This window comes from Empidonax traillii, unplaced genomic scaffold, assembly GCF_003031625.1.
Source record: "Empidonax traillii isolate 1590-97213 ecotype Southwest subspecies unplaced genomic scaffold, ASM303162v1 scaffold106:size2091409, whole genome shotgun sequence".
Taxonomy (NCBI): Eukaryota; Metazoa; Chordata; class Aves; order Passeriformes; family Tyrannidae; genus Empidonax; species Empidonax traillii.
This window is the reverse complement of record NW_020955299.1, coordinates 1,874,049-1,896,335: the sequence shown is the minus strand read 5'-3', so window position 1 is coordinate 1,896,335 and position 22,287 is coordinate 1,874,049. Positions and strand designations below refer to the sequence as shown.

Here is a 22,287-nt window from a genome sequence, read left to right as displayed (position 1 = left end):
CTGAGATTAGCATCCAAGATATAGTCGCTGGCTGTCAGCACGGCAGAGAAGACTCTCCAGTTTCATGCACAATGCCTGGTGACAAATGGGACACAATCAATAGCAAAGGTCATTGCTCACCCGGCCGGAAAGTCCCTGCCAGTGTGACAGGGAAGAATGGGGGCAGATCTGCCCTGATCTTCTCTGGGGGGAGACGTGGATGTGTCCCGACTGGCAGAACAGTTGGGCTGCGCTTTCAACATTTTTCCTTGCATGACATTCTCACTTTGAACCAAACGTGTAGAATTAATGCCTCCTTCTGCAAGGGAGAGGAGATGGGAATACAAAACCACTTCCATTAAACCCTCCGGTTGACGGAAGACTTCAGGTGTGAATTGGATAAGTGTCACTTAAATCCTACGTGATGAATTACCAGCTATAATAAGCCATTAACTGGTGCCAAATTGATTTAATTCAGAAATGAGATTTCACTTTTATCAACAGAGGAAGAGCAGAGAGCAACCCGCGGGTGCCCAGGGGCTCGGTGCCAGGCAGCGCACGGCTCTGCAAGTACAATGACTCGGTGGGAAAAGCTTCCTTCGCCCCTCGGCAGCTCCGGCCGGAGCCGGGACATGCCCGTGGCGTGTGCGAGGGGCTCAGCCCCTGCGAGAAGGACGGTGCCTCTGTCCGAGGCGATTTCGCTCCCAGGGAAGGGCAGAGCCATCTCGGGAGGGGACTTGCAGGACTCCCCGAAGTAGGGGGACCCGGGCGGCAGCGGGAGAGCCCGGAGCCCGCTCCCGGCACGGTGACAATGGGGCTGTCCGGAGGCACCGCGCCCCGGCACCGGCGCTGTCCGGGCTCGGTGCTCGCTCGCACCGGCGGGCGATGCCGCCCCGACCCGGGCACCGCGCGCGTCCCGGCGGCGGCAGCACCGGCGGCCCCCAAAAACCCCGCTCTTTGTCTCCTCCGGGGCTCACCGAAAGTGGGAAAGTGCCCCCCGCACTGCTCCGCAGTCCCTGCGAAGCCAGAGGGGAATCGGCTCGGCGGAGCATCCCCCGCCGACCCCGGGGCTCGGGGAGCGCGGCGCGGGCAGCGCTGCCTTACCTGTCCGCAGGTCCGGGGCTGGCGGAGCCCGGCAGGCAGGGCAGGGCAGGGCACGGCAGGGCAGAGCTGTGCGAGCGGCGGAGGGGAGGCAGGTCTGCCGGGGGCAGCGGGTGTTCAAACCCGAGAGCAGGAGGAGCAGGAGGAGGAGACAGGGGGAAGGCAGTGGGGGAATGTGGAGAGGAACCGGGGACGCCGGGAATCCCGGGGGACTGGGGTGCATGGTGCGGGAGGAGGTGGGGCTGGGAGGGGCTCCGGGCGTACGGGGGGCTGCGGAGAGGGGGGCTCTGGGAGAGTGCAAGGGGGTCTGCAGGGGGGTGCAGGGGCATGCGAGGGGCGCATAGCGCGGGGGTGCCCAGCGCGGAGGAGGAGGAGGTGCGGGAGCGCAGGGTGCTGCTGGCAGCAGCGGTGCCTGCCCCGGGCACGGACGGGGCAGACAAAGGACGGAGACAAAGGCGGGGCAGCCCCGGGGCGGGCCCCGCTCACCTGCGCGGCGGGGCGGGCTTCGCGCCCCCCGCTCCTCGCAGCGGGGGCTCCCCGGCGTTCCGGCCGCGGAGCGGGTTAGCGACCCCAGCGAGGGGCGCAGCATCTCCCCCTCTCCCCGCCCCGGCCCCGCCGTCCCGGGGGAGCCGCCGGGGACGGGCGGGGGGCGCCGGGACCCTCGGGGTGCAGCGCCGGGACCCGCGCCCGCTCCTCCCGCCCGCTGGGGGGCGCTTGGCACCACCGAGCGTGACGTCACCCGCGCGCGCCGCCACCGCCTCCCCCCCTCTCCCCCCCCCCGCTCCCATCCGCGGGCTGGGCGGGAGAGAAACGGGCGGAGGGGCCGGTACGGACCGGGGGGGACAGCGGGGAACCGGGGGGGACAGCGGGGATAGCAGGGAACCGGGGGGGACAGCGGGGATGGGGAGGAAAGGAGGGGACAGCGGGGATGGGGACAGCGCGGTATGGGGACAGCGGGGTGGGAGGACACTGAAGTACAGGGACAGCGGGGTTGGGGGGGGAGGTCGTGCCGATGCGGGTGCCCCGCGGGGCCGGGAGTGCCCGGGGGTGACGGACACTCGAGCGGGCCGGGCAGCGGGGACGCTCCGTCCTGCCCGGGGAGCCCGGCCGCGGGCAGGGCACGGCCGGGGAGCAGGGCCGGCTGTCCCGGGAGCTCGGCCTGTAGACACGGGTGGGGGGGGGGTTGGCAGATGATGGATTAGTGTTATGTGATATCCCCCATCCCTCCCAGCGTCCTGCAGGGAAGGGTGGATCTCTCGGGATGCTCTTCCCTCACTGGGGCCTCTCTTTAAGGAGGGGTGATGTTTAGGTGAGGATGTGAACCTAAACCTCTGAAAACTCAAAACGTTTATGCTGCTCTGATAGAGATCTTTTTTACAAATGTGAGAGTCACTGTGGCTGGAGGACTAGAGAGATGCTTAGGGATCTTAATTTTATTTAGTGTAGCAGATCACGGATATTCCAGGAAATCTTTGTATACAGTGGTAGGATTCTGATTTAAAAGAAAGGGTTACGAGGGTAGCTCCCTGTTTTGTGAAGGTTAAACTAATCCTTTGTAAGTCTGGAAAATGTAGTTTGTTGCAGCTGAAACAGCTTGAAAATCGGTGTCTAAAGAGCTGATTGGAATGTTTGTGGTTCAGCAGAGGTCTCTGTAGGACACTGGTGGAGCAGCCAGAGGATAAACGTTGCTTTTGTGGTTCCTTCCAGGGCCTGGGGAAGATGACAACCCTCACACGGCAGGACCTCAACTTTGGGCAAGGTAACGTGTTGTGCTGAGCTGAAGCTGATGCCCCTGTGAGCCTTCTCCTTGGCACTGAGTGTTTGTGGAGGGTTGGTCTATCCCTAAACCACCTGCGGCCAAGGGGATGCACGTGAAATTCATGTACCAAAAAAAAAAAAAAATTCCTCTGAGTCTGTGGTATTGCTCTGCTTCCCCACCCCACCCCACTCCAGCATTCTTTACTTCTGTTTTTCAGTTGTTGCAGATGTTCTTTCAGAGTTCCTGGAAGTGGCTGTTCACCTCATCTTGTACGTCAGAGAAGTTTACCCCATCGGGATCTTTCAGAAGAGGAAAAAATACAATGTACCTGTGCAGGTAGGAGATTTTCCCAGAAGCTGTCAGCCACGTGGACAAGCAAAATAGCAAGGATTAGTCAACACTCACTAGAATGAAAACTTGTTCTCTGGAAGTGATTGTTTTAATGTGCAAACTCATTTTTGAAGGGAAATTAGTTCCTGTCCTAAGGGAGAGCAGCCCTGTAGCTGAGGATACAGCAGTGCTCATGGAACAAGCAGGTCATGGACAGCAGTAGTAGAAGGCTTCCCCATCTCTGTGCAGTGAGGTAACAGGAAAGCATGTTTCCTAGGAAGTAGGGATGGCTGGAATATGCTATTCCCAATATGCTGTTGTGGATATATTTTCCTGATAGACAACAACTGTGTGGGTGCAGTGATCTGCCTCAGCTGATTTAACCCTTCCCTGAAAGAATTGCTGGTTTGAATGGGCAACTCAGCATTTTTCACCAGTAGTTGAAGCATGACTCGAGTGCCTTGTGCACACTGGTGCTTCTGTTTAAATCTCCCCTTTTAGCACTGTCCTGCTTCACATTAAACACAGCTCTGACTCTTCCCTGTGTTTGCTACAGATGTCCTGCCACCCGGAGCTGAACCAATACATCCAGGACACGCTGCACTGTGTAAAGCCACTGCTGGAGAAGGTGAGAGCGAGTCAGGGACCAAAGTACTGCAAGTGGCTCTGATAGAAAGTAAGAGAACATAAATACTCTCGTAACTGCAACCTTTATTTACTAATTTACCATATACACTATACTAGCCGGTAAAGTTCATAACAAAACTAAAAGCAACACCCATAACCTTTTCTGGCAGTCAAGGCCTTGCTGCATCTTTTACTTGCACCTGAGGACATATGCCTGTGTATTTCTAGTTACATCATCCTGCACTTTAACATTCTGCTTTTGAATCCATCCCAGTTTAGCTGTTCTGGCAGAACAGTTTGAATGCTTTTGTAAGAGAGAGGTGTGACCTGTGAAACATTCCAGGAAGCTGCTGGCAGGTTTTGTGTTCCTTGCTCTTTACAGACAATCTTAATGCACGTTTAGAAAACAGAATGAGGTCAGTTGTACACTGTGGTTGTACAAAGCTGCTCTGTTTGGCCAGTGGTCTGAGTGTTTCTTACCTCCCTCGGTGTCCATCTCCTCAGGGATGATGCAGTGAGATGGCTGCATCTCCTCCTTTGTTCCAAAACAGGATCTGGAGAAACATACAATTTAGCACACCCATCTCTCTCAGCCTTAGCCACAAGCTGTCAGTTTAAAATCCAGCAAGAAGTGGCTTTGCAAAAGCAATTTTTCTGATTGTTAAGAATAATCTGAGCTCCAGCTTTGGATAACTGCTTGTGCCGTGAGCCTCAACAAATACAGTGGGAATGCACTCCCACTATATCAAAGCACGCTGGGGGCAGCACACAGCTTGTTTTAAGGAAGGGATTTTTCTTATCTTTGTTCTTGCAGAACGACGTGGAGAAAGTTGTGGTTGTAATCCTGGATAAAGAGCACCACCCGGTGGAGAGATTTGTCTTTGAGATCACCCAGCCGCCTCTGCTCTCCATTAGGTGAGGTTTCCACTCCTGCTTGCCCGTGGCATCCAGCACCTGCCTCTGAGGGCTGTTCTGGGAGCAGCTCCAGGCCTTTGCTGTTTGCCAGTAACAACTGCTGTGTCCTCCACAGTTCTGAGTCCCTGCTGTCCCACGTGGAGCAGTTACTCCGTGCCTTCATCCTGAAAATCAGCGTGTGCGACGCTGTGCTGGACAACAACCCCCCAGGTAAACGCCACTGGGATCCAAACAGCCTGATGATGCCTGGCATTGCTTGGCTTGGCCCATCCCCTGGGAGCTGTCCCTGGAGCTGGAACCTGCCCTTTCTCTCTCAGGTTGCACCTTCACAGTTCTGGTTCACACACGGGAGGCTGCCACACGGAACATGGAAAAGATCCAGGTGATAAAGGTGAGTGACACCTTTGGGCACCTGACTGTGTGTGAGAAGCTGCAGAGCAGAGACTGGGCAGATCAGAGTTCTGGCCTCTCTGAGGTTAAGGCTGACCTGTTTTGAACATGTACTTAGTGTCACTTGATGCACTTCACAGCTGTTCTTGATGTGGGTTGAAATGGTTTGTGCTGGGGAGGTGGGAGCACCCACCACACGAGTGTAACAACACTCACTGCCCAGTGCCTGCTCAGTCACTTAGAAGTGCTCAGACAGGTAGAGCAGGTACTTGAATTTTATCAATAAAAAGCAGCTCTCATCCCCCATCCACTGTGTGGATGGCTGATTCTGCATAAGGAGCAAGGCAGACTAAGATTCAGGTAACTAGTGGGTTTGGGGGCATAAATAAATTTGAAAGTGTGTACAGATCACTTTCTGAAGCAAGACTTCTTAAGCATCCTTGCACAAATACAGGGAAACCTTTTTCCTGAGCCAAGTTATACTATGTGTCCTAAGGCACAATGAATAAAGCTAGTGAAGTATAAAATTGTTTTAATGGCTCTGTACTGCTTAGCAGTGGAAACTGGAAGTGTAGTAGGCCAAGCTTTAAACTTCCAAGGCAGGATGGAAATCCATGCCCCAGGCATTCAGGAGTTGCAGTTAAATGCTGGTGTAAGGGGCAGAAGAACATGGTAGCTCATGACAGCTGAGAGTGTATCTTTTAAAGAAGTGAGGTGTCCCCTTTGCAGTAAGCAAAGAGGGTTGACATCGCAGTTTGGTGCTGGAGACAGTTATGCTGAGTCTCAGGGCCAAGTGTACAAGCGTTACACTGAGGAGGAGCTCACCTTGCAGCACTGCCAGGCTCTGCCAGTAACACACCTTTGTGTTCCTGCCCCCAGGACTTCCCGTGGATCCTTGCTGATGAGCAGGACGTGCACATGCACGACCCCCGGCTTATCCCCCTGAAAACCATGACATCTGACATCTTAAAGGTAAGCAGATCAGACCAAGAGGTGGCTGAACCTGCTGTAGTTCTGAGCTTTGCTCTCTCACCAGCTCTGCAGTTTGCTGTGGGGGGACAACTTTAATGCTGCTGAGCAGTAGCTTAGCCTTGCAGGTGTCTGTGCCAGCAATCAAAGCAGGGCAAGACTCCTCATAATAAAATAACCCCCTGGTTATGGGGGAAGGTACAAACCCTTCCTATCCAGCCTCTTGCAGGCTTTTCCCCATCCACCTACCTGTACACCAAACAGGACTGATGGCTGATTTCTCCCCTCCAGATGCAGCTCTATGTAGAGGAGCGAGCCCACAAAGGCACCTGATTTCAACTCCCCCTTGCCTTCGAGCCTCATGTGATCTTCCAGCGGAATAAGATCTGTCACAAACCATACCTTGAGAACCATCTCTTCAGCCAGCCTTCTGGTGAATGTAGAGCAGCTGCTGCCTCTTAATTTCAAGTGCTCTTACCACTGTATATAGAACTGACTTGGAATGTGGAGCCAGAGCCTGTTCCCCTGTCCCCAGGTGTGCGAGTGAGTGCAGGTGTTGTTACGGTGTGTCCCTGGGGAGTCAGTGCTTTGTTCTCACCTGGTGGGGCAGCTCCCTTGCACAGGGGCAGGGATGGACAGCAAGGAGCTGTTCCACGAGAGCAATGGACTCGTGCTAAGGGGGAGTGAGGCCTTATGGTAGTGTCTGTCCACTGTGACTGTCCCAAGTAGTCTTCAATAAATATGAAATTTTACCCCAGTTGAACTGGGCTGAGTCCTGTTCAAACCAGCCTCCCTTCTTAAGTGAAGTATTTTTTCTGTGGAGCGTTCACCACTTTCCTGGCACATATGTGGTCTCTGTCAGTTCCTATGAAAGGCTGTACAACCTTGGTCTCCCTCTTTTCCACGGGAGACCTCCCACCCACAGGTGCCATTAGCAAGGTGGAATTTGGTGCAAGAGCCTGCCTGGCACCTCCTGATTCCTCCAGATAACAAGTGCAAGAACAATGTAGATCGAGGCTGGGCACTGCTTTAACATTTTATGTTGGGTTACACAGTTCAGTACAAACCAAGCTCTGCTGTGAACAAGGAAAAAAAAGCTGCTTGCATTTGCAGGACAAAGGAGACCCACCCAGAGAGTACAGACAAAAAGTGCACCTGAGGCCACCTGGTTACAGTCCTGAGGTAAAGCAAAGCCTTTTACTGTGCCTTCACAAGAGCGTGTGGGGCCCAATGGTGATGCTGGTGTTTGTCACACGGACCCCATACCATCCTGCCCAGAACTGGGTGTCCTGCCCTCCGTGCTGAAAGTAGATGTGACGAACTCCTGCTGGGTAATTCTGGAACGTGTGGGAAATCTGGAGAGAAATAAGAGATTTCCTCTTAATTTGCCAGCACTGACCCGAACCTGTCATGGGTTTGCCACTGACTTGGCCATCCTTGCACAGTAGTTTTAAAACAAAGGTTTTTGATCCAATAAAACAGCAGTCTGCTGTTGTGGCTTAGTTATTTAAGACAAAAACTTAGGTAAAACCCAGAAACCATTAAAAAGACTGAGCTATAAAACAACACAGAAGCCCAGGGGATATTTTGTAGAAAATCCTGGGCACCTAAAAAGGAACTGGACTTGATCAGGGCACCACTGCTTTGGCATCATCAACAGCAAGGACTGACTCCTGTATAGAGGAGGACCTGCTGTATCGAGGAGGCTGAAGAGCAGAGAAAGGACCGCTGCGACTTCTGGCCAAGTAAGACTGGCAAGACTCAAGTGCCACAGAACTGATGTAAAGCTCCTGCCCCCGGGGTTGCTGCTCACCTCTCTCCACTTGGCATCGTTCCACTGCTCGATGATCACGGGCTCGGGGTGGAACTCCTCCAGGACGATGTGATCAGCCGAGAGCAGCCGCACCGTCAGCTCGTAGCGGCACCCGCAGTCGGACCTGGCAGCGTACCTGGGGAGGCAGAGGAACCAAGGAGCAGGGCTGTATGGACAGCCTTCCCTTCCCTCTGGGGTTCAGAAACAAGTCTCCAAGAAGATCTCTGTCTGCACACGAGAAGGACTGTCATCCCCATAGCTATGGAGAAGTTCTACAACTTCCAGCTGTCCCTTCCCAGGACTGCCACCTCTCCTTACACCCCTTTAATAAGCTGAGATGTCGCTTATGCTTTACTCGACAGCTGCAACTCCCGAAGGATAAAGAACTGATTTTATAGCATGAAAAGCTCCACAGGCCTGGCTTAATTCTAGGCCCATGCCAGAAGTTCTGGTTTTCAGTGTGTCCTCTTACCAGTCCTTGACTATGATTTCAGGCCGTATCTCATCCATCAGCTGATTGCCGTATCCTTCGTTCTGCAGAGTAATGAGCTGGGACTTGAGGCATAGCCTGAAACAGCCACAGAAATACTCTCAGTTCCTCAAAACACATCTCTTCCCTCTCACTGTCCATGTCTTTTCCCTGACAGGTTTACTGCCTGCCCAGACCTGGAAGGCCCACAAACCTGACAAGGCCTGTCTTTCCCATAGCCAGAACTAGATAAGGAAATGAACTGAATTAGCTTCACCCCCAGATGAAAGGGATAGTTACCTACAAGCTGGATTAAGAGGGGTCCTTGGACTTGTGTATTGGAACAAAAAACCACTGCCTAGTGCATGTAAAAGCAGCTACTCCTCCTCTGTGGACAGCTTTTATTACACTCTGTTTGCATGACACACCTACCATTCCTGGAGGTTCCAGAGCTGTGACCCTGTCAGGTAAGTGCAGCTGATTATGTCTGCCAGAGCCTTAACCTTTGCCCATCAACTGTGGGAGAGGAGAATTACTGTAACTATACTTCAGACTAAATGACATAAAGACTTAATTAAGCTCCTTCCTTTTCCCACAGCTGGGCTAAGGTTCAGTGACCTGCCTGAAGCTTTCTAACTGTGCAGACACACATAGGGGGAAAGAGGTTTCCAGCTCCAGATGACTGGAATCCAGTTCTTACCCAAATGAAGTGGCAAAGTATTTTTGTACTGTGGGGTCTGGCATCATAGTTCCATTAGCTCCAGGCAGTTGCTCAATTCTCCATTCATCTCCGTCGTTGCGGTCAATTGTCCAGTGCTGGAATTTCTCTACAAACACAGGTGTCCAAGATGAGGGTTAGGACCTCACTTCAGCTACCAGCAGGGGCTCTGCTTTCATTAAAGAGTCAGCTACAGGAGAATTCTATTAAGCTACTTGGAGTTTTCAGATCCACTGTATTTTTCCTACAACTGGAAGTGGCTCCTGTCATTAGGTTGCTTTTCATGTGGCTGTCAGCAGCTGGCACAGTAGGTAGCAGCTTTCTGACCACATCACAAACTCATCATCAGCAATAAAATAAAATTACTGTAATCCTATTAGTCAAGTCTTTGATAACACAAAGTTCTCCAGCTGCCCAAATGTTTAATGCCAATACCTGATGGTTTCGTTACCACCTTGTACTTGCTGTGCAAATTAATTCTCACCGTCTACAGTGCTGAGGCCTTGTGACTCCAGATTTTTCTGGTTGCAACCACAAAGTACTGGTAAATACACACCCGCCTAGCTACTGAAGTTCTGTTGCTGGAGTGGAGCTGGATGTGACCCAGCAGCGCTCCACCAGCAGCTGGACAGCCCTGCAGCTCCAGCAGTTGAGTCATGCAGGATACAGTGACTCACTCTGACTTCTCGGAAACTCTTAAAGTGATAAAATAACGAAACCAACCTTCAGCGCAGGGGTTTTTGATTAAGTTTCTCTTCAAGCGGCAGAGCATGTAGAAGACCCTCCAGTCGGAGACGTTCCTGTCCAGGCTCTGCTCATAGAATCCGTCGCGCTGGCACTTCCTCTTCCAGAGGGTGTTGAGGTCCACCACGTACCGCCACTGCGAGCACACCAGGCGGCAGTTGCGGAGCAGGTCCTGGGCGGGCAGCAGCGACAGCAGCTGCACCAGCACGTCCTCGGGGAGGTCTCCGATGGTTGTCATGGCTGAGGGCGAGGGGGGGAAACCGCGGCCCCGGGGCAAACAAACACGGGCTCCGCCTAAGGCAGGGGCAGAGCCATGGGCAGCCCAGCGGGCCGGGCCCCAAAAACTCCGGGTCGGGGCCCCAGCCCCGCTCCGGTCCCGACGTGCGCCCTCCGGCCCCGGATGTGCGGGAGCGGCCCTTCCGCGGGGCGGGCGAGGGAGGAGCGCGGGCGGGGCCGCCAGGCTTTATCAGGCCAGCCCGGACCGCCCTCGGCGAACCCGCAGCCGAGTGTCGGGACAGCCCAGCCCGCCCGGCCACGAAGCTCCCGCCCAGGTAAGAGCGCTCGGTGTCACCCCGAGCCCGTGCGGGGCTGTCCTGGGCTGTCTCCGGCGACAGACGGGGACACGGCCCGGGGTGGGCGCTGCCCGCGATGCCGGGATGCGGATCGGTCCCGGGGGAGATGTGGATCGGTCCCTGGGGGGGGGGATGCAGACCGGTCCCCAAGGGGGATGCGGATCGCTTTCCTGGGAAGAGACCGGTCCCAGGGAGGATGCTGCGAACCGCAGTGGGAAAGGGAAGGTACCTCCTCCCCTCTCCCGAGCGCAGGGGATGCTCGCTAACGAGGGGAGCGGCGGTGCTCCATCAGCACGCCGGGCCTCTGGAATTCCTGTAAGAGATCAAACCGGGAGACTGCTCATGTTTCTAGTTTTGGTGGGGTTGTTGTTGTTGTTGTTGTTTAAACTACGTTTTAGCCTTCAGGACTGTGGTGGAGGGTTGGAAGTGAGGAGGGGGGGTGGGAATGGGAAAGAATGGGAAATCACTAATGCTATCCCCGGAAAAGCCAGGGAATTTTAAATGCCAGTTTGTCCCCGCTGGCTGCAGTGCAGATAAAGGACACACAGTGCTCTGCATCTGAACATTAGGATGCTGTTACAGCAGTGACTCCCTATTTCTTCCCTCCCTTGCCCGGTTTGGCACTGCTGTATTTCTTCAAGTCACATGTCAGGATATTTCCCCTCTGTTCCTGCTGCTCTCCCAGGCTTAATGACTCGTTCCTGAGGAGTTTGGCTGCATCCATGCAGTTCACTGCAGTCTCAGCAGCTTCCCAGCCCCAGGACTCAGCTGACACAACAGCAGTGTCACAGTGCATCCCTCACTGGTGACAGGGTCTGAATCTGCACACTCATCCTTCCTTAGTCCTGCAGCACCTGGACCTCAGGGCAGCACAGAGCTGTCTGGAGTCCAGAATTAGCACATGAAGTTGGAGCACACACTTCTGACTTGATGGCTCAGGTTATGAGGCCACAGAAAATGGAATATTAGAGAATATCAGCTGAGTTATTTTCAGACCTGTACTTTATACAGACTAAGGGGATTAAGTGCCAGCCCCCCGAGGGAAAGCCTATCAGATATAGAATGAACCACTGGCTGGCAAGATGCTCACTGCTGGGTCCTGCTCTGCAGCATTTGTTATCAGGGACGTTCCTAAAGGCAGAACAAACACCCCTGTGCCTCCCTCTGCAGAGGAAATAATTACTAAGAAGCTGAGTTTTGCAGCAGCAGAGGTTCTGGAAGGACTGATGCCAATCTGGGAAACAAACAAGCTGCCCACAGTTGCAGATGTCAAGTACTTCCATTTTGTGGGGGGATTTAACTCAGGGCTTTCACTTAGGACATAAAATATTCATCTGCTTCAGGATATTAATGGGTGTCAGGAGGCCCTGAGGTCAGGAAGAAATCTATGACCCCAAAATAACACACTTCTTTTCCCTTTTTTTCCTGCTGCCTCAGTCAGTGTCTGGCACTGCTGAGCCCGGGGATGGAGTCCCTCCCTGAAGCAGTCCTGCTCCGAATCCTGGCTGCCATACCTGCAGTGGAGCTGGTGCTGGTGTGTCGCCTGGTCTGCTGCCAGTGGAAGAACCTGGTGGATGGAGCTGCACTCTGGATCCTGAAGTGTCAGCAGGAAGGGCTCACCGGGGCAGAGGCAGAGGAGGATGCAGAGAACTGGCAAAACTTCTACTTCCTGAGTAAGAAAAAGAAGAATCTCATCAAGAACCCGTGTGGTGAAGGTGAGAGACAAGCACAACGTGCCCCAAGATTTCAGAGAGATAAGACAACTGGGCATTTGCACTCTCTGAAAATAGATCTTGGCTGCTGTCAGGCTGCAGAATTTTCTCCTTGCCCAAGAGTCAAATCACTCATTGCACGCAGCCAAACCATTTAATGGGCACGAAGGCCTTTGATAATCACTTTGCAAAGGGCTTTGATTCACATTAGGTTTATATAACCTCTGCAGGGATCCAAATCGTGTTTGATAGACAAAAATGTCCTTTGCAGAACCCATCCAATGCCGTAATGGTCGTGGCATCTGTTTCTGTGTTGCCTCTTGCCAAACTGTGACAGGAGAGAGGAAACCTTTCCCTGCTCAGGGGCCTGTCTGCCCTCAGCTCACCAGCCCTTCAGGCTTCTTTCCTTGGAGCTGCTCAGGCAAATCATGTTTTTCCCCTCCCCACACAGCCCACGTGCCATTATTCTGGATCCATGAACTTCACTTCCCAGAGCTGCAGTAGCAGTGAGCAGCGGTAAACAAAGCCTCACAACCCAAGCAGCAGCAATTTCACACATCATAGACCAAAGCAATATCAACACAGCTTCTCCATTTTGTTTACAGATGACTTTCTGCAAGCTTTTCCAACAACCAGGCTCCCTCTGGCTAAGACCAGAGAAGCCCTATGTTTAAGGCCTTAGTGCTTCTGAAAATACCACTTAGCGACTTAGGAAACAGAAATAAAGCAATCAGCATCTCTCCCCAGGCTGTTTCTGTCTTGTGACCACTGGAAGTGCTGATAACACTGCTCAGAATACCTAAATCCTTTCCCTGGAGTACTCCCTTAAACAAAGCCACAAGTACACAGCCCATTTTGCTGGGGAATGTTGAAGTTTGATAATACTGAGCTCAGCCAGACTAAAGGTTTTTGCCTGACCTCCACTTAACATATCCACAGTCCACTGTACCAAATTAGTGCTGTGTCTAACACTGAACCTTCACAAGCCAAAAGAAGGTTCCAGTGGGAGATGGCTGGGTTCCCCAGGCCCACAGAAACTAAGACTCATCCAAGTCTCTTTTCTGCCATTTGCAGAAGACTTGGAGCACTGGGGAGAGGTAGAGAATGGAGGTGATGGCTGGAAAATTGAAGAGCTCCCAGGGGACTTTGGAAAAGAATTCCCTAGTGAAGAAGTCCATAAATACTTTGTTACATCTTATGAGTAAGGCTGCTTTCTTCTCTTATTTAGGGAAGGGAACGTTTTTGGTTCCCCCAGTCCCAGGAGAGACTGTGATACCATTAACATCTTATCTTTCAGGTGGTGTCGAAAGGCTCAGGTCATTGACCTTCGGGCTGAGGGCTACTGGGAAGAGCTGATGGACACAACCCAGCCTAAAATTGTGGTAAGAGACTGGTAAGTAGCAAGGATGCCTCAGAAGGCTGGCAGAGAGCCAAGAAAGAAGAGGAAGGGCAGGGAGGGCACGTACCTTGTATCTACTTAGCCCTAAAACCTCAGCTGCCAGGATGCCCTGGAAGGGGGACGGGGCTCACAAGCTTCAAACTGTTGGTGCACCTGAACTCCAAAGCCCAGGTTCCTGTTGTGAACGAGGGGAGGTGGTGGGCTGGGGTAAGAAGCATTTTCACCTCAAAGCAAGGCCCCAGTGAGCTGGTGGGAGTGGAGAGGCCGTGTTCTGGCTCTCGGCAGAGCTCCCAGGTGGTGCCAGCAGCGGGGTGTCCCTGCAGGTACGCGGCACGCCGCGACGCCGGCTGCCTCTACGAGCTCTGCGTGAAGCTGCTCTCGGAGAACGAGGATGTGCTGGCTGAGTACAAAAGTGAGACTGTTACCATCCCACAGGACAACGATGGCAGCTGGACTGAGGTGAGTTGCAGCCGTGGGCTCAGCAGGTGACGCCCAACCTCCATGAATCGGGAATATTTTGAAGCAAAGGGAAGCAGGAAAGTTCTTTTGGAGGAGGAGGAGAAGGCTCTGTCACGTATTCTCTGGAGCCATGACCCTGTGATCAAACAAAGGGATTATACTGGGAGGCTACCTTCCAGGAAACTTGGAAACTTGCTGAGTCACCACTGCAGGTGTAAAGTGAAGGAGATGTCCAGCTGGGAGAGGTTCTGAAAAAGATAATGGGATCAAAGCTCCTTCCACTGTAAATGTCCCCTTGTTACCCAGCCTGGCAGGCATGACTGGGGCTGGGGTGGGGGCTGAAGGCTCTGTGCACTGTAGGTTCACGGTGCTTTGATGCTTACCAACAACAACCCATTTTGTCTCTTGTCCCAAAGATCTCCCACACCTTTTCCAAGTACGGGCCCGGGGTCCGCTTTGTCCGCTTCGAGCACGGCGGGCAGGACACGCTGTTCTGGAAGGGCTGGTACGGGGCCCGTGTCACCATGAGCAGCGTGACAGTGGAGCCGTAGCCACGCTCAGCTGGGGCCTGCATGCTGGAGCTGACTGCCCTCAGGGCATCCCACGGCCTCTGGATGGTCTCTGCATGGTGCTGCTTCTGGCTGTAGAGCACTGGGCCCTTCTGCGTAGGAACGCGCCTGCAACGCGCCAGGAGCCGCCGCCCAGCCTTCCTCGAGGGGACTGAGTGGGGATGGATCTGAGATTGCACCACAAGGCTCAGCCTCACCACTTGCACTGATGATCTCCCATCGGACGGGAGATGACCTAAAAGTCCTGCAGACCTTCTCTCCTGAGCCATTAACCCTGAGCCAGACACCCCCCCCGCCTGCTCCCAGACTTGGGCACTCCTTAACTTAAAGGGGTACTTTAGGCTTATTTTCTGGAAGGTAAAGAGTGGAAGAAAGTAGGAAAGAAAAACATAAGACCTTGTGTCTGAGAACGTACCAGGGAAACCCAGAGCCCTGTCACAGCTCTGTCACCAACTGCTCCTGTGGCCTGCACTGAGAACCTTGGCTTCTCCCATTTATAAACAATAGATGTCATTGCTTACCACAGAGGGGCTCTAGCTTGGCTGCCAAGTGCTATTAGTTTCATTTTTAGTGATAATGCAAAGCAAGAGGGATTGGATCCTTTTCCCTTAAACTGTTCCCAGCATCCATTTATCAAGGCAAGTGTTGGGAACAGAAACCTGTCTGGTGTCCAACCCTGGGGCTTCATTTGGCTCCCTCAGACAGATGACAACCGAGAGTAATCGCTGGGAGAGAGAGAGATGACAACGACTTAGGGAAATGGGTTAGAAAAAATTGGGGGTGGGGTCCAGGAATGAAAACAAACTCATGTGCCCCTCCCTGCCATGCCTCGTGCAGCAAGTGTTTGGTCCCCCAGTCTGACTCTACAGGGAGGAGATACCCTGCACACACAAAGCTGGTTTGCCTCACTCCATCTCTGCAAGAAGAACCAGTCTGGTTCTCCATGTGCTCACTGACAAGACAGCACTTCACTCTCCCACTTGTGCCTCTTGATATCACTCAGGGCTGTGAATCCCCATCCCGAAAAGACCCCTGAGCTCTCCTGAGCCAAGCCTGTCCCTGTAGTTATTCCCCTCACAAGAGCATCCCCTTACAGAGCTGGCACTTGTATTTTTGTGTCTCCATCTGTCTTCCCTCCCCGGGCTGCCACTTTGCATCCAAGTGCCCCTTTATCTGAGCAGTGCTGCTGCTGCCTGCAGCCAGAGGAGCGAGAGCTTCCCCCTGGGCACTGTGCACGCTGCTTCCCTGGGCTCCTGCAGGGCTGCCCTGGGGTGCCCTGGGCACACAGGGCTCCCAAACTGCAGCCACGCTGTGCCAGAGCCCACAAACCTAATAAAGTGACACTGCTGTGTGTGGATCTTCCCTGTGTGCTGGGTGTCTGTGTCCTGTGCTCAAGCACGTGTTCTCTGTTATGTGGAGCCATGTCAGCCTGTCCTACCCAAAACCAGGAGTCCTTGTACCTTGTGTGGTACCAGGAGTGTCCCTGAGAGAGGAACGTGCTCTGTTCCCAACCCCACAGCCTGGACCTGTCGGAAACACTCCACGTGCAGCAGGTCTGCAGTGCAACAGCAAGCAGAAGTGAACTGAAGGCACAGTGAGAATTCATGCAAGGCACAGAGGAGGCCCAAGAGGGCTCCTACAAAGCCCAGTCCTGCCAGACACCCTCCAGGTCAACTGTCACTGGCTCTGCTGTGAGCTCAGCCTTGGCTCTGACACGGGAGGCATCAGAACCAGTTCACAGTTTACCTCTTTCCCCTGCATTCCCCCTGCACACACAGTCACACACTGCTGATTTATTCACCACAGCCTTTACTGCAGCTGACTAGTTAATCTTCAAATCTCTGCCCACTTTCTGCCCCACAGAAGGTCCATCTGTCCCTAAGGAATCAGTGCAGTGAGGGGATCAATATTCCACATCTTGATGCAACCAAGTGTTAAACTGAACCTTTCCTAATCCACCATCTCAGAGTCAGGATAAACCTCAGGATTAAGCCTTTGGATATTGTGGCCCTTGTACTTAGAGGGCAGAGCCACGGTCCCCTCTTTGGGCTTATCTAGGCTGAGCCACTAAACACACAAAGCCTCCTCAGCAGCTCTGTCACCATGAACAGCTGCCTGGGGGCTCTTTCCCTCCCCATGCTGTTCTTGTTGCTGTCAGGGGCATCTTGAAAAGCTGTCCTGACCTTCCCACTCCTGCCAAGAGGTGCTTTCCAATGCACTCAGTGCCTGCAGCCTCCCTGCAGGGAACAGCCCCCTCTGCTCCCCAGAGCTGATCCCAAAAGTCACTGCTGACATCAAGGGAGCCATCACCCCTTGCATTGAGCCACATGAGTCAGAGTCCCAAAGCAAGTGAGTATCTGGACATGTGGGGAAAAAAAAAATCCTGCTCACATTATAAATATTTTGTTCCAAATGCCTTTTGAATTTTGATCGAACACCAGAAGTGTGAACACACTGAGATCTGCACTGTACACGTACATCCAATCCCAACCTGTCCATTCACCTGTCAGAGATGGGTAACGGGCTCTCACATGTTCCAGACTTCATGGAAATGATACAATTTCAGGGGATTACAGAGAGTCAATGCAACTGTGACAGAAGGGCTTGGATGTATTAAATCTCCCAGCCACTGCAGGGCTCTGTTACAGCTTCAGTGCCAGTTCTTTCTGATTTCTGCTGTGCCAACACCAGCAGGCAGCTGCGTGACACTGCACAGCAGCTTTTGGGGACACTGGTGACCAATGCATTGTGCTCTATAGATCACAAGTAATTTATAACAGATATTCTCAACTCCCAGACTCAGAGTATTCAGAAATCTGAGCATTAAAACACAAAAATTGAGTGTTGCTTCTGGAGCATTCATGCTGTAGGAAAAAACCCCAAATAAACAACCAAACTGAAACCACACAAAAGGGTCCCCTCCCAGTCCCAGTTACAGCAACAAGAGCTGCAGAAAGGGCTCCTGTTCCCTTTGCACATCAAACCCACAGAGCACCCCAGCCCTGCTGAGCTACACCAAACACAGAATGGAAATGTCCTCTGAACACCCCACACTGGAATGGACCAGCTGGACAATGAGAACTGGAGAGTTTAAAACATGAACCCTTCACTCTTGGCCAAGACACCACATGAACACCCCTCTTACCTTGGCTGCTTTGATACTCAGAGGCACCAGGAGAACCCCTAGTAGAGCACAACACACGGCCCTGTCCTGCTCTTACCAGTCCAAGGTACCACCTGCACCTCGGTGGCTGCAGTTGCATGAGATGCCACTGTAATTTTTCTTTTCTGCACAGCCCACCACAGCTGGTCCTGGCTATAAATGCCATTATAATATGGCCAGAAATACTGAAAAACTGGTTGCTTCTGGGTTTTTTTATTTTTAACAGCTTCTACAGCAAGTTTCTTGCAGAGGAACAGAACAGAGCAAGATGGGGCCCTGGCAAGGGAGTACTATCATATATCTCTTGTCAAGTCTAATTGAATTTTTCTATATGAAGCATCTATTATTACCCACCTGGGGGGCTGTGGACAGATGGAGGAGTTTTCTCCCCCACCAGGCAATTCAAGACTAGGGATGGGAGAGATGGGGGAGAAAAATAAAAATAATCTATCTGACAGTTCCCTGTTGCTTGCAGCCCAGCTGTTCTAGCCAGTTGTAAAAGGGAGGATGCTTAAGGAGCTTGATTCCCCCTAAATCAAGCAGCTTGTAGAGGCTGGGAATGGCACCTCCTGAAAGACAGGACAGCAGAGCATCAACCACTCCTGCAGCAGAGATATTAAAAATGCTTTTCTGCTGGGGAACCCCTTTGGAATTATAGGGAGAGCAGCGAGTCCAGCTGGGAAGCCTCACAGAAGGAAGCACAGCGCCAGCCCGAGAGAGCCGAGCTGCTGACACGGCATCCTGCGAGCCAAGCAGAGGGTCACAGACACGCAGAACACACACGGTGCAGGTGGTGGGGAGGTGTGTGCGGCAGAGATGCCCCAGCAGCAGCAGCAGCAGAGCCGGGCACGGCCAGGCGGGCACAGCAGCAGCAGCAGCAGCGGGGACAGCAGAGGGCACTCGGGCTGCAGGCAGGAGCCCGCGGGGCTCCCTCCGTGCCGACAGAGACGCACACGAGCTGTCGAGGTACCGCCCTGCGTGCTGCGTTCGTGGGGCCGTTCCTGAGCTCTGCCCCGTGTTTCTCCTGGCTGCGGCTCGGGAACGAGGGAGCGCTTTCTCCTCGTCCTGTTGCTGGGTTGGCAGAGCAGCCTTTGCTGTGCAGACCCTAACGCTTATCCCTGCCATCGGGGACCCCCCCCACACACACATTTTGGAAGTACAGCTGCCCCCTGGGGGGCAGACACACCACACCTCTCTGGGATGCTGGCAGCATTTTCAGCTGTAAGGACTGATCAGAGCAGTGAAAGCTGCCTGAATGCAGATGAAGGCCTCTCAGATTCGATTGGAAGCAGCACAACTTGCTCAACGCTATCCTGAAGCATTGATTTATTAAGAGTATCGCTCAAATCAGTAACTTGCCTTTCCCTGCAGAGTATCTTCTAACTTCAATCCGGCCACCAGACTCAGAAGAGCCACCCAGGGCAGCAGGGCTGGCTGTTGTTCCCACAAGCATCATGCCCAGGCACACGCAGCCACTGTCACCTCCCCTGCAGCCCTTCCCAGGGAGTCAGGAGTCCCAGGGACATCCCACATGCCCTTGGCTGACCTCCCCTGCAGGCACTCAGAGCAGCTCATCTGCAGCTGGTGTCTGTGCAGACCCATTAACCACAGCGCAATCAGTGCTCCCAGAGTGGCAGAGAGGCTGCAATAAAGTCATGGGAGAGCTCATTGGACTGATGGATGGTGGGGAAACATCTCCCTGCAGCAGGATCAGGGGCACTAACAGGGAGCAGAGCAGCTTTGGCAGCGAGGAGCCTCCCACTGAGCACCTTGCAGAGGTGGGTACCATGTCCAGAAGCACTGAAACACATCAGGGTGTACAAACCCTGTTTTCCCTGAGCACAGAGCTCCTTCTCTGGAGAGGAAGGATGATATCAGAGCTCTGCCACTTGCAATCCCTGCAAAAGGTCCTGAAGTCAAGCAGTGCTGTTTCCACCTCACCACACACCGTGCAGCTTGTCCCGTTAATATTGACACACAAAGCGTTGCAAAACGAAGCAGATAAAATCCTGATCCAGATATGAGTAATGACTTTGCATTTTTTTGTAAATTAAACCTAATCTTGTGTTGACTGTGCTATACAAGGAGAAATAATGAAACAGATTAAGATGAGATCTTGTTCACTCTTGCTGAACAAAAGCCAATTAATTGCCAGCAGGATTATCGTGAAGTCTTGCTCATCTCAGACAAACAATCAGATGGAGTCTGGGTGCTGGTGCAGGAGCTCTGCTTATTGGAGCGATAACTCTGCCTGGACAGAGGGAAACACTGCAGACACTCAGTTAACCACATGGACACTCCTGCCTTGCTTTTCCTCCAGCCTCTCTTGCCAATCTGCACAGAGAGAGAAGGGCACCAACAGACACACCTCCAGCCACACACTCAGGCTTGTCTGCTCTAAGTCCCCTTCTCCTGTTCAGGGCAGACCCCTCCCCACCCTCCCAGCACTCCCAACACAGATTCACCCAGACTTTTCTCAAAGCTTTCTGTCTCCAAAGGCTTTACCCCCTTGCAAATCCTTTCTACAGTCCTTGACCATGCTGAGATGTTTCCTCTCTGTTATCCACACATGCCCTGCTGGGCACAGTCACCACTGTGTGGGAGCCCTGAAGTGTGGTGACACATCACAGAAACAGTTGGCATGGAGCAGCACATCCTAGTTCCAGCTGGGAAGCTCCAGAGTGGGAACAGAATCCAACCCCAGCCTGTCTGGCAAAAGGAGAACAGCTGTGTTGAACTCCCTGTCCCACTCCTGTGGCAGAGTGAAGCTGAAAGCCACCCTACCCTGCCAGCTCAGGGCAACCCTCACTTTTGTGATGGTACCAAGAGCTTCACACATCCCACCAGGGGAGGAATCTGTAGCAGCCAGAAATAAAAGGCATCGAGTGAATTTGAGAACAATTTACTTGGAGAAAACACTTCTTACTTTCAGACCAGGTTAAAAAAAAAAAAAAAAAAAGAAGAAGTAAAATTAAACCCTGTCAAAGCCTGCAGCACTGGCATTGACAGACAAAAAAATGACTTAACAGAAAAAAAAAAATATGGGCAGGGGAAAGTGATTTTCTTTGCCTGCATTGCCAGGGGAATTAAATCTTGTTTTTTTCCCCGTCACCACCAAGTGGAATAATCCAATATATTAAAGTTAATGTGCTTCTTGTATTTATTGCTGTGTATTTGACCTAACAGAATTTTATTCCTACATTAAGAATAAAACCATTCCGGAAGGCAAGCTGCAAAGCTCTAGATCAATTACTACCTTCTCCAACAGCTGAAAAGTGAGTTATTTCTTGTAAGGGGGGGGAGAAAAAAAAGTGGAAAAATAATAATAATAAAAATAAGAAATCCTTTTCCCTGTGCAGAGAGTTCTGCACTGCAGATCTGGTGGAGTTCGGCAATATCGAGTTTGGTTTCTAAGCAACATTTTTAAGAAGTCAGGCAGCAGCCCCAACCACCCTTCTTGGATGTTTGTGTCCCCCATCCTACACCACCCAGGGCAGGGGGTGCTGAAAATGTGGCACACTTGAAGAAGCACAGGACTTCTCTGGAGATTCCAGTGTTAGCAGGTTTTGTGAGGAAAACCAGATAAAACAAAGGAAATTATACTGTTTTGTTGCCATGGGGTGTTTCAGCTCAAAGAATTGAGAGGCTGCTGTACTGGTTTGACACCATCCTTACAGGAAAGGAGATGCTGCTCACACTGTCATGAAGGTCAGTGCTTCTGTTCTTGGCAGAGAGTTTGGGATTCAGTATGGATGGAAAAGAGGTGGAGGAGAGGGGCTCTGGTACGCCTAAAAGGTAAGATTGTGTTTACACACACACAAAAAGGCATAAGAGGCATTAATTCCTGACCCATATCCAGACAGTGCTTGCTCCAGGAGTGTGAGCCATGTGCTCATGCACTATTAGCAGACTTTATTGTCTCCCACGAGCCATTATCCCCATTTTAGCACAGGGATGGCAGAGACATAAGCCTGCCTTGGAGTCCCCGAGGCAGCCTGTGAGTACAGCCAAGAACTCCAAGCCCACAGAACTCCACTCATTTCCTGAACCACGCTGCCTCCCCATCCAAGCCTCACTCCCTACTCTGAGCAGCCTCCAACACAGCCATGGCTGCTTGGAATAAAAGTTTGGACACAGTCAGCACACATTCAGAAAAAGTATTTCAACTGTTATGTTGCAGGAAGACAAAGCCATTCCTCTAAGCAGGCAGGGCTAACTCAGTTCTTTATTCTCCCTCGTGCTATCACAGTAAGGACAGAGTTTTAGGCACTTGGAATAGAAGGAACTATGAATTACTACACATGCATAAGTTTCAGTTACATTTAACTGTGACCTTCAGCTCAATTGCAACCAGTAAATCTGAGCAAACTAGTCTTTTTAATAACTTCTTGGAAGGTCTGTACAACTGGTTTGTACATGCAGCCCGAACGCTCACTTGCCTGGGAATTTTTAAATTATTGATCAGGACAAGAGCTCTCCCTTCAAGCATACTCCATCTAATCCTTTCATTTACTGTGCCTTTTGCCTGCATGCAAAATGAATGACATTTCATCTCATTTCCAAGTCACTTCCGTGGCATTTCCAGTGTCAAGGTCTACC

The 22,287-nt window shown here is 52.3% G+C and overlaps 4 protein-coding genes and 1 long non-coding RNA gene across 10 annotated transcripts in view; 2 read left to right on the top strand and 3 right to left on the bottom strand.

Annotated features, from left to right (window-relative positions):
• Nucleotides 1-1,288, bottom strand: part of DRAXIN (dorsal inhibitory axon guidance protein) — a 12,567-nt gene extending 11,279 nt beyond the window's left edge. The window contains exon 1 of the mRNA XM_027882536.1: nucleotides 1,084-1,288. The gene's annotated coding sequence lies outside the window, so the exon portion shown is untranslated. The remainder of the gene's footprint in view (nucleotides 1-1,083) is intronic.
• Nucleotides 1,289-1,864: 576 nt separating this feature from the next.
• Nucleotides 1,865-6,854, top strand: MAD2L2 (mitotic arrest deficient 2 like 2). Of its 4 annotated transcripts, none has more exons than XM_027882539.1 (9): nucleotides 1,865-1,934; nucleotides 2,787-2,839; nucleotides 3,057-3,175; nucleotides 3,726-3,797; nucleotides 4,611-4,711; nucleotides 4,827-4,921; nucleotides 5,029-5,102; nucleotides 5,981-6,073; nucleotides 6,362-6,854. In XM_027882539.1, the coding sequence occupies exons 2-9, from the start codon at nucleotides 2,800-2,802 to the stop codon at nucleotides 6,401-6,403; spliced, it is 636 nt and encodes a 211-aa protein (XP_027738340.1). In that variant the 5' UTR covers nucleotides 1,865-1,934; nucleotides 2,787-2,799; the 3' UTR covers nucleotides 6,404-6,854. The 4 variants fall into 4 exon arrangements, with proteins under 4 accessions (XP_027738340.1, XP_027738343.1, XP_027738341.1 ...); XM_027882542.1 differs by having other exon boundaries at nucleotides 1,886-1,906; nucleotides 2,788-2,839; XM_027882540.1 differs by having other exon boundaries at nucleotides 1,900-1,945; nucleotides 2,788-2,839.
• A 385-nt stretch (nucleotides 6,855-7,239) lies between these two features.
• Nucleotides 7,240-10,182, bottom strand: LOC114056904 (F-box only protein 6-like). The gene is made up of 5 exons (XM_027882543.1): nucleotides 9,794-10,182; nucleotides 9,053-9,179; nucleotides 8,356-8,451; nucleotides 7,884-8,019; nucleotides 7,240-7,425 (listed from the first exon to the last, which is right to left on the bottom strand). Exons 1-5 carry the CDS (start codon nucleotides 10,050-10,052, stop codon nucleotides 7,279-7,281), a joined length of 765 nt encoding a protein of 254 aa, XP_027738344.1. The 5' UTR covers nucleotides 10,053-10,182; the 3' UTR covers nucleotides 7,240-7,278.
• Nucleotides 10,183-10,303: 121 nt separating this feature from the next.
• LOC114056902 (F-box only protein 2-like) lies at nucleotides 10,304-15,887 on the top strand. 2 transcript variants are annotated; one of them, XR_003571096.1, is made up of 7 exons: nucleotides 10,304-10,365; nucleotides 11,828-12,101; nucleotides 13,173-13,299; nucleotides 13,396-13,491; nucleotides 13,821-13,956; nucleotides 14,373-14,680; nucleotides 14,883-14,894. XR_003571096.1 is itself a non-coding variant. In XM_027882537.1 (6 exons), the coding sequence occupies exons 2-6, from the start codon at nucleotides 11,852-11,854 to the stop codon at nucleotides 14,505-14,507; spliced, it is 744 nt and encodes a 247-aa protein (XP_027738338.1). In that variant the 5' UTR covers nucleotides 10,304-10,365; nucleotides 11,828-11,851; the 3' UTR covers nucleotides 14,508-15,887. The 2 variants fall into 2 exon arrangements, 1 of the variants encoding a protein (XP_027738338.1); XM_027882537.1 differs by having other exon boundaries at nucleotides 14,373-15,887.
• The window catches only part of LOC114056905, a 50,095-nt gene continuing 38,365 nt past the window's right edge, over nucleotides 10,558-22,287 (bottom strand). Inside the window, exons 4-5 of one of the 2 annotated variants that reach the window (XR_003571098.1) lie at nucleotides 11,901-12,055; nucleotides 10,558-10,699 (exon numbers count right to left, since the gene is read on the bottom strand). This is a non-coding gene — a long non-coding RNA (uncharacterized LOC114056905). The remainder of the gene's footprint in view (nucleotides 10,700-11,900; nucleotides 12,056-22,287) is intronic. The other variant, XR_003571097.1, reaches the window with a different exon arrangement.